At 41.4% G+C, this 16,587-nt stretch overlaps 1 protein-coding gene across 13 annotated transcripts in view; it reads left to right on the forward strand.

Annotated features, from left to right (window-relative positions):
- Positions 1 to 16,587, forward strand: part of LOC121319929 (SH3 and multiple ankyrin repeat domains protein 3-like) — a 293,718-nt gene that overhangs the window by 239,851 nt on the left and 37,280 nt on the right. For 6 of the 13 annotated variants that reach the window (XM_041257910.1, XM_041257909.1, XM_041257901.1 and 3 more), the window contains exons 19-23: positions 1,281 to 1,361; positions 5,381 to 5,404; positions 5,624 to 5,751; positions 6,969 to 7,074; positions 8,478 to 10,860. In XM_041257910.1, coding sequence (XP_041113844.1) covers positions 1,281 to 1,361; positions 5,381 to 5,404; positions 5,624 to 5,751; positions 6,969 to 7,074; positions 8,478 to 10,860 — 2,722 coding nt within the window. Of the gene's footprint in view, positions 1 to 1,280; positions 1,362 to 5,380; positions 5,405 to 5,623; positions 5,752 to 6,968; positions 7,075 to 8,477; positions 10,861 to 12,495; positions 12,556 to 13,584; positions 13,636 to 16,587 lie in introns of all 13 variants that reach the window. The other 7 variants (XR_005950770.1, XR_005950769.1, XR_005950771.1 and 4 more) reach the window with 5 other exon arrangements.

The following is a 16,587-nucleotide window of genomic DNA, read 5'->3' on the forward strand; positions in this document are numbered from 1 at the left end:
TCTTTTGTATAACTTACTGGTGTTGGGTTTGCTCCAGGTTTACCCAGGCCAAATGAAGGAAGCTGTTACACGTGTTTGCGTTTAAAATACCTTAGATTTAGTCTCAAAGAAAAAAAGGTTTTTCCAATATAACATGCAAGTTATACATTATATGGATTCCAGTCAGACTATTAGCACTAGTGGTAGACAATTTTACAAATTATATTAGTGGGATGCTAATCTTTTTTTTTAATTGCCGTTAATTTTGTATTTTTGAAACTCCATTCCTCAGGAAACTGACAGTGTGTGTAAAATCCCAAAAAGATTCATAGTGCAATTTCAAAACTGTGTTTTCACACAAGCATTTTTCTTTTTACTCTGTACATCCTGCCACCCCCGACAACACATAATTCTACTCCCTATTACAGAGTGTTTGTAGTGAGGTGCTCCAGCCCAGGCCTCCCTGCTGCCCAAGTTACCATGGTTACTGTAGTGAATGTTTGAATTCAGCATTGCGTTAGGGCCTGGGAATTCTCTCTCTCTCTGTGTGTCTTTTACTCCTACCTGAAATTGTGCTGTTGTTGACAGATGCACATTTTATGAAACCAGCTTTAAAACAACAAACAGCAGGTTAACAAAATTGGAATGTCTTTGACCATAAACTGTGCAGTCTTCTTGTAAAGTTATATTTTTTCAATCGGTATAAATATCATTTAAAATCTTTTATCTAACACTTGACAGAATTGCTATGCAGCGTGTAGTCGAGCGAAACATCAAACATGAAAATGGAATGACAGACATGAGCTGTCTTTTAAATCTCTGCGGTTAATATGGACGAAGGTTTTACTATCCTGGTATCCCAGGGCCACACTGCCAGACTGTGAGCTGGCAATGCTGACTTCTGGGACAGTATCTGGTGCCTTAATTGTGTATTTAATGGATAGAGCTTTCAATGAAGAAAGTGACTGGGAAAGATTGATTACTACAAGTCATGTAAATAACTCTTTGTATACAGTGTTAATCCATTTTTAAACATAAACAAGGAAGTATGGCCATACGCTGAAGAGTATTATTATTATTTTTTTTAAAACCTGTACCTGTCTGGCATTCATAAAGAACTGAAATCATGAAAAAAACTGTCTCAACACGGAGCCTTAACAAACTGCTACAGCAGTGCGAGTCATCATCCTCTCCGGAATACGATGAGATAAAAGCTGTGGAGAAAAAGTGGCATCTCCATGTCGGCAGCGCTCGGAAAATCTTGGGAAGGAAGTCGAAAGTGTCTTCACTTTTTATTTCAGCTCCCCCACCCCCTAGGAGGGCACCTAGCACCACCCTGACCCTGCGCTCCAAATCTATGACAGCCGAGCTGGAGGAACTTGGTAAGACACTCATATTTGTGCTGCTTTCTATCATTCTAGTAATTATGCTGCATGCTTAGTGGCACTGCATTAAGAATAGGAATGTATTAAACTAACCCTTTAGACTCTTCTACAATGTCTTTTTTTGTTTGTTTGTGTTATTACTCGGAACTTGAAACACTAAACCGAAGATTCTCAAAACATTTCAATTCAAATCACCATGTTTTTTGTTTTTTTGTTTTTTTCTGCAAGGAAGAAACAGAAATTACAACTTAAAAAATAAGAAACAAATGAAGACTATGCAAAAACCCTGAATTAAATAGCTGACTTGTCTATTTTTAGTTTAGTAGCTTTATTTGGTACATTTCTGATTTGGAGCAAGAGCTTTGAGAAGCTAGCTCTGTATCAAAAAATTGAAATATAGAAAACCTAAATAAACATATTTCTCCAGCAATGTGTTGTAACATTAATAAAATATGGACAGAAATCAAAACTGACTTAGTCCAAATTGTGCCATCATAATGAAAAACATGCTGACAGAAATGTAGAAACCAAACTTTGTAATCTGTATACAATTTACACCTCTCAATGTTTTGTTCAAATAATGTTTTTTTTTTTTTTTTTTTTTTTTTTAATGAAATATAAGTATCAAAATCATAAAACAAAGACTATGCAGGGCATTTTTAGCAAACCATTTGCCCCTGCTATAGCTATGGCCATTGGCCTATAGAATGAACAAATTTTGCCTCACCAACCTGAAACCTGCTGAATAATGTTACGCTAATATATTTGCATACAGCTTTGTTGACAGAAATGTTAATCATGAAATACTGTACTACTATTGTAGTTTCCAGTAGATATTTGTGATGTCATTATGTAGTTTCTTTGATTTCATGATGTTAAATAAAATGTCTAAATTATATTTGTATAATTTTATTTTTTCTTGTATTATGTCTCAATCCTAATATGATGCAAAATGATAGGTTAGGGATGTAACTCTGGTTCTCTGTGAGAGAAGACAATCAACAAACAATACTTTTTATTTATGCCTGCCACAGTTCAGGTATTTACTGAGCATTTTATGTCAGAGCTGCTGATAGGCCCCTCCGGGGAGTGAGGTCCTCATTCCCGCCTACCGAGGGAATAAGTAGTCACTCCATGGAGATCACATTCCAGTGGGACAGTTACTGTTTTGAGAGGGCTTGACCTAGGGTCCTTTCACCATGCTAGACGAAGAGCTGGTCAGACTGATGCAACATTCTTGTCCTATCCACATAACATCTCAATGCCTGAACCGGGTGGAGGAAATTCAATCTCCGATCCTCCTCCGAAGGAAAAGGAGGGGGATGGAAAGCCTCTAGTTCCACTGATTTGATTCAAGTGAAAGCCGTAATGACACCCTGTTTCCATCATCCCAAATACGGATACAGGAACTGTGCACTGACAGAGGCTGTAGCTCACTAACCCGCACAGCGGAGGTGATGGCTAACAAAAAGTCACCTGGCCGGACTCATTGGAGGATGTGGCGATGTGTGACCATCTGGAACCTCCTCTCCCTCAAGAACTCATTGAGGTGTTTCAGGTCTAGGATTGGGCGATCCTTTTTTGGTACTAGAAAGTACCTCGAGTAGAACCCTTCTCCTTGAAATGTGTGTTCTATGAGGTGGATGGCTTGCTTGAGAAGTAATGTTTTTACTTCTTGTCTGAGGGCCAAGACCTGGAGAGGTTCGCTCTTGGATGTAACCATGATTCCTCAAAAGGGAGGAGGGCCTGCATGGAACTGCAGTGCATAACCGGTATGTATGGTGGCAGGCACCCAAGAGTCTGAGGTTCAGTTGCACCGGTATTGCAGCTGGTGTTGTGAAAAGGTGTGGGTCTTAGGCTACAAGCCTTCAGGGGCCCTACTGGGGCCAAAGCTGTCTGCGTGCCTCTACAAGACCCGCCAGGCTTCTGCTCAGGGCCTGCCCTTGGAAGCCTGACATTTGTAGCAGTGTACCAGAGACCAAGCACAGCTCTGAGACTACTGGCACAGGGATAGGCGCTGATCGCAAGATGCCATCCAGGTTGCATACGCTTTTTTGAGGTGAGCCTCTGTAATCCTGCATTGGCCGTTAGGGCTTACAGGGTCCTTGGATAAACCTCCTACCAGTGGAAGCCGTCCTGGTCTTCCTCGCTCATCACCTCGTCTCAGTCTGAGACATCTGTGCCTGCCTGTGAAGATGGGCTTGGTACCTGAGCAGGGGTTGGAGGCGGAGCTGGGGCAGGAGCAGGAGGAAGAGCCTGCTGCATGGTCAAATACTCAAGGACCTGGGCCATCTGGCTCTTCAGGTCCGAGATATCCTTGGCCTCCTACTATACCTTGCACTTTTACTGCTCCTCGAGGGAGACCCTGAGCAGCTGCAAACTTGGTGGTCTGAAGCCTGCGCTCTGTGACGGGCTGGAAGGCAGGTGGAGGAGGGGGGGAAGGCAGGGCTCCCAATGCTGCTGAGGGCTCATCCAAATTGGCTGAGGAAGCTACTCCTATGAGCTCTGCAAGCCTCCTGGACAGGGTCCTCGGCTGGGACACTGCATAGATTGAACAGAATGTCTCATCTCCTAAAGCAGAGGAGGTGTGCTGCATCCCCAAGCACTTGACACATAGGAGGTGTTTGTCCTGTAGGGGAAGCATCCCTCTGCAAGACGTGCAAGGGTGGAACTTGGACATTGCTCTGCAGGAGTGTCTGTACTAGGGGTGCCTAGGCACCACTGCATTGATGTCCGGGGGGCACCGAGGAGCCAAAGCACCGAGGCACCAAGGCTCTGGGGCACCGAGGCATCGGGGGTCACAGGTAGCGATCAAGCGCCGAGGGCATTGAGGCATCAAGGCTCTGGTGCCGAAAAGCACCAAAACATAGAGGTACTGAGGCTGTGAGGCATCGAAGCACAGGGGGCACCGAAGGTATCAATGCATGGAGCGTCCAAGCATCAAGGGTGCCGAAACATTGAAGTGACGGCAGAGCAACTGGAGAGGTTAGTTATACCTACCTGATTGTGAGAAGCAAAAGAGAACGTGATCTCCGCGGAATGACTACTTATTCCCAAGGTAGGCGGATTGTAGACACAGTTTCGACTGTGTATACTAATGCTGGCCTACTCCCACCTGGGAGGGGGGCTCCGCACTCTATCAGAAGAGTGGCTATGTCATGGGCTCTCTTTAGAGGTGCGTCATTGACTGATATCTGTACTGCAGCTACCTGGGCTACTCTGCATGCATTCACCAGGTTCTACCAAAGCAATATGGTAGATCCCTCTATGCCTTCATTAAGCACAAGGGTCCTTAAGTTTGCATGCCCACACCACAAAGATTAGTTTGGTGGTAGCGAGACATCCATCATCTCCTGTCTGCTCACACTCCCTCGCGGCGGCTTTGACACACTTTCCCAAAAGTATTGGTATTGGTTGTCTTTGAATTGAAAGGGAACAATAGATTACGGATGTAACCCCAGTTCCCTGAAAGAGAAGACGACCAACAAACCTTGCAAGGTCGCATCGCTTGCATTTGTGGAGTTGATGCAAAAGAGAATGCGACCTCCACGGAGTGACTACTTATTCCCTCGGTAGGCGGGACCGAGGACGTCACTCCCAGAAGGGGCCTATCGGGAGCTTTGACATAAAATGCTCAGTAAATTCCTGACCTGTGGCAGGCATATCCCAAAAGTATTGGTTGTTGGTCGTGATCGAATTGAAAGGAAAACTTTTCGCCATAGCTGTAGAGGGATTTAATTTAATAGGATATCCTGCTACCTCACCTTGTATGCAATTCTATGCATGTACAACTAACTGAGAAAAAATAATCTTAGGTTCTAAACTCATCCACAATTACTTATTGTAAAGATAAATGTAAAATATTGTTGCAATAGTAAATGTGTAAGTCATTTATTTAAACTTCTCTTATTAGTTATGTAAAGAGGGTTAGTACAGAGAAAGTTTAATATCTATTTTACTGGGTTATTATTGTGTAATCAAATAGCTTTTTTAAAAATTTATCTCCATCATGCAAGCATCTGCAAGGAGGAGAAGAGCAGGTAAGTTCTGCAGAGAAAACGATTTGAGTTTAGGATAGTGATGTGATTTGTGCGTCTTGGTGTCTTTTTTTAAAATGCTATCTTTAAAAGAAACAATATGTTATTTGTGGTAATTTTGTAATTAAAGATGTTATGTTTTATGTAAAAGACTAGTGTCAGGTCTGGTCTGACAAGGAGTAAATGCATGTGTGTGTGTGTGTATTTACATTCTGCATATAGAAAAACTTGATGAACTCCTTGCAGCACAAGTATCACCCTTGAGACCGGCAACCACAGAGGCAGACTACAGGGCTGCAACAGTGAAACAGCGCCCAACCAGCAGGAGAATCACACCAGCAGAGATCACTGTAAGTACAGGCATACCAATACCAATCAATACCCAGGGGAAATGTTTTGCATGTATTTGATGAGACGGTTATCTATTCACTATACCAAGGGAAACAATTGCCCTACCCCAAGTCAGAACCCCACCCCTGGGGAAATGTACACAGACTGGCCTGCGTAGAGGAACTGTGCCATTAGAGGTGCTGTCTTTTGTAGAAGACTTAGTGTTACATAATCCTCTGCAGAGCGTACAAGAAACATGTTACTTTACATCTCCTGTTGTCCATATAACAGCATGTTTTTCATATTCTGATTGTTTTTATACATCATTACTCAGGAATGTTCGCCAGGAGAACAATCCCACATTGTTTTTGCCTCTTAGCCATTTTACTTCATGTTTACAAACCATTTGATCTGATTTGCAATTTCCTTTCCATTATGCCTCCATTGCTTTTGTACCCATTTCTAATTTATACCAGTGCACATGCATCCTTGTTTAACAACAACAAATGAATGCCCTCTTCCTGGGGGAGCCTTTGGCCCAGCTTGCCTTTCCTGGGTCTAGATTCTCGCAATTCAGCCTGCATTGTAAGGATTAGTACATCAGATTCAATTGCTTGACCTGGCACAAGAGGCTTGTCAGCCTTCCAAACCCTACAGAGTATTGTAAATGATTAATATCTGGCTTTGCATCTGCAATTCCCCTAACTGCTCATCAGACTCCCAATTGCAGTGCAGGGGACTGAAGAAAGAGAAGATAATACTGTGTTTTGTTTGTTTAGGAGTATGTGCAGTGCAGCATTTCCCTTTCCTCAATCTCAGTCTGTATTGGGAAAGCAACACTATGTTATTTACTTCCCCAAACTTTGTGTATGGTTAAGAAGGGCCTATCATCTGCTGTTCAAGACACCAGACAGGGTCCCCCTTTATCCTCACAAGATAAGGCACATAAACAACATCTCATGTAATTCAACTATGCATAGTCTCAGAATGGTAAATCAAGGAATGGCAAGTTCCAGTAAGATGATTCTAGCTACCAATGATCTGTGTAAAAACATTTTTGCTTGCCAAGCTTGCCAAGAAGGTAACTCTGGTCCCAAACCCAAGTAATATACTGTACTTTCTCATTGCCCTGATGCAATGGAAATACACCCTGCAGCCCGTTCCAAGTGCTGAGGCCCATAACTTATTCAGATATAAGCACTTTTTATTTATGTATCCCTTTTTGTTTTTCATTCAGTCACTGTTTGAGCGTCAGGGAATGCCCGTGCTTTCTGGACACCCACACGGGGTGGAGAAATCCCATATCCCTTTGCCAAAGGGAATGCCCAGAACCCAATCCGTAGGTAAGGTTTTTGTATTGAGACATATAGGTTTGCAGTTGAGTGTTCTTCTTTTTCATAATCTGATGTCAGAGTTTTGGAATAAGTATGTGCAGGCACATATGTTTATTTTCTATTAAAAAAAACAATCATAATACAAACCTGGAAACTACAAGGCCGTATGTGTTTAGTTTTTATTTTTGCATGTTACTTTAGTCACCCAGCTTGGCTGATGGAGGTGATTTATTTACTGAAAAAGCTAAACAAAATATTTTGTTATTTTGCATTTAAAATACAGTATCCAACATGGTAAGTTAATGAAGTAAGCATTAAAATATCCCAGTGGCACAAAACAAATAGTTCAGTTTCAGGGGGTTTTGCTGAAGTTTGCAAGTTGTATTTATTTAGCATTTTTATTGATGTTATTCTAATAACAGTACTGTGTGAAATGATGACTGAGAAACTTGTAACTGCGTGTGCCGCAGCCCACCCAAACATTTATGATATTACAGTTGGAAACCCTTGAGGAAAAGGACTGTAAAATAAATTCTGTTACTTTAAAAAGCATATTCTGTAGGTACTAGAGTAATCAATGGGTTTTTAGATCTGGTATGTTAGGACTCATCGGAAACACAGTACTTAAATTAATAGCTCCCTTTTGTACTGTATGTGCTAAAGGAGTTTGCTAAGGAATGGTAAAACTTACCTCTTCTGTTTAGGCATGTTTCTTTCTGGGGAATCAGAAGGGTTCCAGCTAAATGTTTTAACTCATATTTATCTGAAAATGTTTTAGTCAGAATAGATTTACATAACATTGTATGTCTCCTCTTGATTATATTGTTGAATAAATACAATCCAACTGTCCTGTATCACAGGTTTAGTACATTTTCTGTGTGCGTATTTCATTTATTTAATGAAAAAAAAAATCTATACATTTAATTTAATTTAAATTACATCTCTACAGTTAATCGATAACGTTAAAACAGCGATAACCAAAACTTTTAATTCTTACCTCTTAATAGTAGTAGCAGCATTCCCTGTCATCAGTTTTCATTATTTGCTTGTTTTTTTATCTAGAATGTTTAAGCATCTTGTAACTTCCTGTGCTGCCTAAAACAAAACACGGGAACTGATTCCTTTTTAGGAAAATGGCTTTTCTGCAACCTAAATTTGGCACCTTCCAGACGTTGGTTGTGACTAACAAGTAATGTTTTTTTTTGTTTGTTTTTTTTAACATGGTCGTCAATCTCTGGATTAAATCAAAATATCTTTAAAGAAGAAATAAGTATCCCCCAAAAATGCTCTTCTGTTTTTATTACTGACTACAGTACTTATTTAGAATTTCCTATCAGTGGTAAATGTGATTTCTCTCTCGTGGGATTTTTTGAACAATTTTTTCCTAATGACACTTATACCACACCCAACAGGGTCGACGGAGGAGGACCAGCTGTCGGCTTCTACAGGAGAGCCCCGGTTTCCACGGAGCTCGTCTATGACAGACAACATAAGAGAAACCCATGGGATCCCTCCCCCTCCTCAAACTGCTCCTCCCCCACCCCCATCCTCTTATTATGTGGATACAGGGCCTCCCCCAGCCTTTTGCCCGCCCCCTCCACCCGGGCGGGGCTATGATCAAATGCGCTCCAGCTTTAAACCCAGCACTGAAGCCAAGATCCACGGGCTACCACAAGTCATAACTACAGCTGAAATTTATGAGCCACCACGTCCGTCAGTCACCCACGCTGAGAGGCAGAAGAAAGCCCGCTCCATGATTATCCTGCAGGACTCCTCTCACCTGCCTGTGGAGCCTACGGACATCCCTCGGCCTGCTCCCTCCGCCACCCCTCCCGAAAAGATCAAGAGGAAAGGGAGGGTGATTGACAACCCCTACGCCAATGTTGGCCAGTTTAACGTTGGCTTATATGCTCCAACCAAGCCACAGCGCAAAAAAAGCCCCCTGGTCAAGCAGCTCCAGGTAGAGGATGCACAGGAGAGAGCCTCCCTGGCCCTTGCCACGGCTCACTCCAGGGAACACTCTCCAACAGGCAGACTGTCCCGCCCGAGCAGAGCAGAGTATCAGCAGCATCATCAGATTATGCAGGAAAAGGTGCGTGCCCAGGCAGAAGCACAGCTAGTGAAAGGCCCTTTTGCTGCTGCCATTGCAGGAGCAGTGAAAGACAGAGAGAAGCGCCTGCAAGAGAGGAGGAAATCCACAGTCTTCCTATCAGTGGGCACCTTTGAAAGCAGCACTCCAAGCCCAGAGCCACCCCCTTCCTTGACGCAGTCCAGGTCTATAGATGAGCGGCTTCTGGGCAGCAGAGACCATTTAGGTCAGCTGCCACCTCCAGCCCCTGCTCTCAAACCTTCACCGGGTGGCACCACCTTCATCCACCCCCTCACAGGGAAGCCACTGGACCCCAACTCGCCACTGGCGCTTGCGCTGGCCGCAAGGGAGCGGGCACTTACTTCCCAGACACCACAGCCAACAGCAGGCAGCCCAGAGCCCAGGACTAAAATGGAAAAAGCGGGGCCTTTGTTTGCGGACACCCAGACCAAAGAGGCAGAACAGATCGAGGGTAGGGGGGTGTTACCCTATTCACCAGGAACAACCCTCGGACCCACTCCAGGCATATCCGCCCCAACCAAGATCCTTAAGGAGACCCCATTGACCCTCCGCAAGGAGATGGAGACAATGACTGACAAACCTGAAATGGAGGAAAGGAAACCAGAAGAGAAGAAGAGCATGATCATCAGCATCGTAGACACATCCCAGCAGAAGACGGCTGGTCTGGTTATGGTTCATGCAACCAGTAATGGGCAAGCGGTGGATCTGGGTTTGGAGGAGCCTTCCTCAGATCCTGTGGTAGCATTGGCTGAGCCTACCAAGCTCACACCAACTGAAACTAAACTCACCCATCCGCCCAGCCCTGCTGCCATCACCACCACTCAGCCATCAACCAGCCCATCTTCTGACAAAACGCTGGCACAAGGAAGCTCAGAGGAGGACGTGGAGCCCTACACGGTTACCCTCCCACCCGCGCAGCTGTCCTCCAGTGATGAGGATACGCGAGAAGAGCTGGCAAAGATCGGGCTGGTGCCCCCACCAAATGAATTTGCCAATGGTGTCCTAGTGACGGTTCCAGGCACGCCTATACCGCGGCCAGCCAAGCCAATTGCACCTTCCGCCTCAACCCAAGCAGCAACACCAGCAGCACCAGCTCCTACTGCTGGTGGAGTACCCTCAGGGAAGCCAGACACCCACTTGGTGCCTGAGTCTGCAGCTGACTCAGGTGTGGAAGAGATAGACACTAGGAGTTCCAGTGACTACCACCTGGAGACCACTAGTACCATCTCCACTGTCTCAAGCATGTCCACCTTGTCGTCGGAGAGCGGTGAGCCCACTGACACCTACACATCCTTCGCCGACGGGCAGACTTTTATACTCGAGAAGCCGCCAGTGCCTCCAAAGCCAAAACTCAAGTCCCATCTCGGCAAAGGGCCGGTAACCTTCAGGGACCCTCTATTGAAGCAGTCTTCAGATAGTGAGCTCCTCTCCCAGCAACAAGTGGCCGCACTGGCTGCAGCCGCCGGCACCGGCCGACCCCGCTACCTCTTTCAAAGAAGGTCCAAGTTGTGGGGGGATCCCGTGGAGATCAGACCGGTCCCTCGGGCAGAAGATGGCAAGCCCACTGTGATCAGTGAACTGAGCTCCAGACTGCAGCTGCTGAACAAGGACACGCGTTCCCTCGGGGAAGAGCCAACAGGACCCACGTTAGATCCCGGAAAGAAGTCCCCTGGTGTGGCTGCAAGGTAAGGGCACGTAAGCAAGTAATATGGTCTGTGTGGCCATGCTGTACTTTACATTGCTGTGATCCACAACACTTTAAACAGTCTCTTGGTTTCCAATTTGTTGATAATTATACTTTAATGATATTGATTTGATTAACTTTATCAACCTTAAGAGAGTTTTAAATATTTCTCAATTCAGTAATCATCCATTTACGTGTATGGATTTATTCACCAAGTTTTGCATTAGAATAATTTGATTATCTACTTTTTTCTTTCCTGCTTCTAAAATACAAACTATTTCTAACTTGGCGAAAAAAAAAGTCCTTTCTTCAATAGTTTTTTGTTTTTGTTTTTTTCGGGGGGTGGGGGTGGGGTTGAACAATTAAAAACATAAAGTTTACAAATGAGAGGAGGCCATTATCCCATTTTGCTAACTTGGTTGTTAGTAGCTTATTGATCCCAGAATCTCATCAAGCAGCTTCTTGAAGGATCCCAGGGTGTCAGCTTCAACAACATTGCTGGGGAGTTGGTTCTAGATTCTCATGATTTTCTGTGTAAAAGTGCCTCCTATTTTCTGTTCTGAATGCCCCTTTGTCTAATCCCCTTTTGTGACCCCTGGTCCTTGTTTCTTTTATTTATGAATTTCACTCCAGTGTGCAGTTTGCATGATTTGTACATATAAAATAAAACTTGACAATGTCCACTTGAGGTGTAATTTAAGTTTTGTGTTTCCTCACCAAAAAAATGGTAAAAATGCACCCTGGAGTAGAAGTTTTGCCTGGAATCAGCAAAGAGCAGTCCAAATGATAAAACAGTAAAATGTGTTGATACTGCAATGTAAATTAAAGCTATTAAATATTAAAAGTAAACATGCTCAGATTTACGGTATTTACACTGCCCACCATTTCTTTACCCTTATGTACAATTATATGTGTAATTGCGTTCCTTAATTGTCATTTTGGTAATTGTGAAGGTTACATCAATTCAGTTAACATCAATTTACCTTGTAAAGTTAATTTTCCATTCAATACTTACAAATGCTCAGGGGGACATTATGGCAGCTAATACCTGTTTTCAATTTGGTGATTTTTCTTGACTTTTAGACTGATTCATTCTGCCAGTTAAATTTGACTACAGCACGACACTCATGTTTTGTTAAAATTATGAATCACAGGATAAACATAGATTTACTGGTATAAGCATCACTATGTTTTTCATATGAAATGGCATTCTGTTTAGGAAGTGACTATAGGAGAAATGTCAACACATTGAACATCTCCCATTCAAAATGTTTCATTACAACATATGAAATAAAAAAAACAGCTTGTTTCTTCATTATTGAAAGTGCGTTCAAGTCATTTGTATTTCTACAGATGTGACAAAGAAAATGAAGAAAGTAAACCTTAGGTCTTTAGCTCCTAGGGTAAACATCTTCTTTTTTTTTTAAATAAATGTATTAACTAATACTGTCTTATTGGAATTACATTGTTGTACTGTAAATCTGCCTGCCAAGTCACATGTTACCTTGTAGTTAATAGCTGCACAGAAACTACCTAGTAGAAATACCTGGTATTGACATACATTTAGAAAATACTATTGAGGATATTGATCAAATACATATTATTGTTTTTATTATTTATTTTGTATTTGCATTAGGCTAGTAAAAACCTGGAACAGACGGATTTAATTTGACCTCACATGGTGTCACATTCCCAGGTCTGTGAATCAGGAATTTCCTATTGAGATCTGGAGTGATCAAACTGCTCCATATGGTGACAACAGTGGTGGAGAGGTTCCCAGGCAACAGTCAGGTTCAGTTTTGAGCTCATCTGGTGTTGAGCTGATCATCTGGATTCTGGTTTAGCATAGAGAGTGATGATTTGCCACAGCTAGAGGAATTGAGTTGTTTGCTTTTTTTCTAAATACTGTACAATAAGTACAATAGTAAAATGTACTCTGTTCTACAATGTCTTAACAAATGTTAACGGTGCAAACAAGGTAAAACAGGGCTTGTGGGTATTAATACATTAGCGAGGGCCATGTTATTGCGTATGCACTTTTTCATCATTCTTACACTTACATCTACTTAATTCCGGTACAAATATTTACAAAACAAACAAACAACTTTAACTGTAATGGTGTGCAAGAGTAGAACAATAAATCAAAAATACGTTTTGGCTGCATTTTTTCCATGTACAACATGCATAATATTCATGGCAAATTTGGTAGATCAGTGTAGTGTACTTTTTTTTCCATAAAGTTTAGTATAAAGAAACATGCTATATAGTTCCAAGTTCATATGTTCCATTCAACAATCTTTTTTAAGACTCTTTCCAGACTGTGCCTTTGTGCATAGGTGTGCTGTGACTATATACGTCTTTATCTAGTCTATATATACAGTGCCCTCGGTTCATGTTTTAACAGGGCATTTTAGGAGTACACACACATGCTGTCCGTTTTGATAAGCTGTGTGGCAGTTCTGTGATTTGGAATGAAATCTCTATTTAGAATATACCTGAAAGGCAGATTTCCAGAAATAAAAAATATCCACGAATCTCTATAGTCTGTGTCCTTTACCTGAAACACAAGCCATGGCCACATTCTCTGATGTCCAAACGTGTGTGTGTGTGTGTGTGTGTGTGTACTTTTTTTTATGTAATTATAATATAATTTTATTTTGACAGTTTAATTTGAGTTATGTTACCAAAACCCATTTGATCTATGAGAAGTTTCTGTTGTGTTTAGATGTCCCAAGGAAGCACTTATCTGAACATTTCTTGATACCACTTTAAGCAGGTAATTGACACTGTAGATTATTTTTTCTTCATTTCCTGATACTTTTTTTTTAAATTTGTGTCCATGTTAGTCTGATTTAGAAATAGCTATATTACCAAATCAGTTCAGATATACAGCATGTTATATATTTTAATCCAGAATCATAGGATTGTAACCTAAATGCTTGTAATAAAACAACATAACAAATTACACACCATTACTCTCTCAATTATTTGGTGGCAGAATATTGTTACAATGCTGCCAGTCCACTTTTATCAGTTAAATTGTTTTACAAAGTGTTTTCACAAAAGGGATATATATATATCTATATATATATATATATTATATATATATAATATATAATATTATATATATATATATATATAATATATATATATAGATATACACACACACACACACACACACACACACACACACACACAGTGCCTTGCAAAAGTATTCAGACCCCTAACCAATTCTCTCATATTACTGAATTACAAATGGTACATTGAAATTTAGTTCTGTTCAATATTTTATTTTAAAACACTTAAACTCAAAATCAATTATTGTAAGGTGACATTGGTTTTATGTTGGGAAATATTTTTAAGAAAAATAAAAAAAACTGAAATATTTTGCTTGCATAAGTATTCAACCCCCACACATTAATATTTGGTAGAGCCACCTTTCGCTGCAATAACAGCTTTAAGTCTTTTGGGGTAAGTATGTACCAGCTTTGCACACAGTGTCGGAGTGATTTTGGCCCATTCTTCTTGGCAGATTTGCTCCAGGTTGTTCAGGTTGGTTGGACGATGCTTGTGGACCGCAATTTTCAAATAGTGCCATAAATTCTCAATGGGATTGAGATCAGGACTTTGACTGGGCCACTGTAGGACATTCACCTTTTTGTTCTTGAGCCACTCCAATGTTGCTTTGGCCTTGTGCTTGGGATCATTGTCCTGCTGAAAGGTGAATTTCCTCCCAAGCTTCAGTTTTTTAGCGGACTGAAGCAGATTCTCTTGCAGTATTTTCCTGTATTTTGCTCCATCCATTCTTCCTTCAATTGTAACAAGATGCCCAGTCCCTGCTGATGAGAAGCATCCCCACAGCATGATGCTGCCATCACCATACTTCACTGTAGGGATGGTGTGTCTTGAGGCATGGGCAGTGTTAAGTTTGCGCCACACGTAGCGCTTTGAGTTTTGGCCAGAAAGCTCTATCTTGGTCTTATCTGACCACAAAACCTTTTCCCACATCGCAGCTGGGTTACTCTCATGCTTTCTGGCAAACTCCAGACGTGCTTTCAGATGGTACTTTTTGAGTAACAGCTTTTTTCTTGCCACCCTCCCATACAGGCCAGTGTTATGCAGAGCTATTGATATGGTTGACTGGTGCACCATTACTCCACTCCCAGCAATTTAACTCTGTAACTCCTTCAAAGTGATTGTTGGCCTCTCTGTGGCTTCTCTCACAAGTCTCCTTGTTTGAGTGTTGAGTTTTGAGGGATGGCCTTTTCTTGGCAGTGCCTGGGTGGTGTGATGCAGCTTCCACTTTCTGATTATTGATCCAACTGTGCTCACTGGGATATCCAAACACTTGGATATTATTTTGTACCCTTTCCATAATCTATACATTTGTATTACTTTATCTCTAACTTCTGTAGAATGTTATTTGGTCTTCATTTTCCTTTAGATTCACAGCCTTACCAGTGATCCTTCAACAGTGGGGTTTTTATCCAGAAAATGTGACAGCAACTTTAATGGTTCACAGGTGGAGGCCAATGGTAAGGTAATTGTGTCCTCGTTAGGGCAATTTCTTTCATCGGTGCAAACTGGGAGCTTCCACAGCACAGGGGTTGATTACTTATGCAAGCAAGATATTTCAGTTTCTTTATTTTTCTTAAAAATATTTCACAACATTAAACCAATGTCACCTTAAAGTAATTGATTCTGAGTTTCACTGTTTACAAATAAAATATCAAACAGAACGAAATTTCAGTGTACCATTTGTTATTCAGTAATATGAGAGAATTGGTCAGGGGTCTGAATACTTTTGCAAGGCATTGTATGTCTGTGTGTGTGTTGTGTGTCTGTGTGTGTGTGTGTGTGTGTGTGTATATATATATATATTAAAAGGATATATTCTGCATATGTATATTAGGGTGCAAGTTGGTGTAAATGTGAACACTCCATCTAATTCATATTATTTTAATGGACAGGCGTCGCACAAAAATTAATAAACACACAAATAATATAGCTTTTCTGACGCGTGCGCACAAATTTAAAAACACGCTGCGGACAGGTCCATTATTATACTTAATCTACCTCACAAGGTGTAAATGTGGTTGAACGTGGGATTATATGTATATACATATATAAGATATATTCTTTATATATATATATATATATATATATATATATATATATATATATATATATATATATATACACACACACACACACACACACACACATATATTCATATTATAGTGTAGTCTTGTTATGCTCAATTGGCCTTTTTAGTAAATCATTGCTCACATATTCACCACGCCCTTCCCACACAGGAGTAAATTTGAAAGCGTGAAAAGGGTTCAATGTAAATTGAAGTAGCATATTAGATATGAACTCCTCACTTGTGATTTTTTTTTTTTTTTTTTAAGCTGTGCGTGTCACATAGTCTGATCTTAACTCCATCATTGAAATGTTTTTAAACTACAGCACATGAAGGGGCTTCTGCCCAGCCTCTACCCTGTTATACTAAGTTCCTGTTAGTTAGCCACAGTGTAGAATTCTAGATTTCAGTATACGTTTTTATAAGGAAGGTGTAGGTGTATCACATTTCATAGCGTTGTTGGGCAAAGGCTACCTGCAAGGATTTGAGCTTTTCAGAGGCTTGAGGAGAATTAGGAGTGTGTTTGCTGCTCTGATGACACAAAAGAATAAACTGCTTTATCTGATATCTGTAACATTAGCTGTA

This window comes from Polyodon spathula, chromosome 8 (genome assembly GCF_017654505.1).
Source record: "Polyodon spathula isolate WHYD16114869_AA chromosome 8, ASM1765450v1, whole genome shotgun sequence".
In the NCBI taxonomy this organism is placed as follows: Eukaryota; Metazoa; Chordata; class Actinopteri; order Acipenseriformes; family Polyodontidae; genus Polyodon; species Polyodon spathula.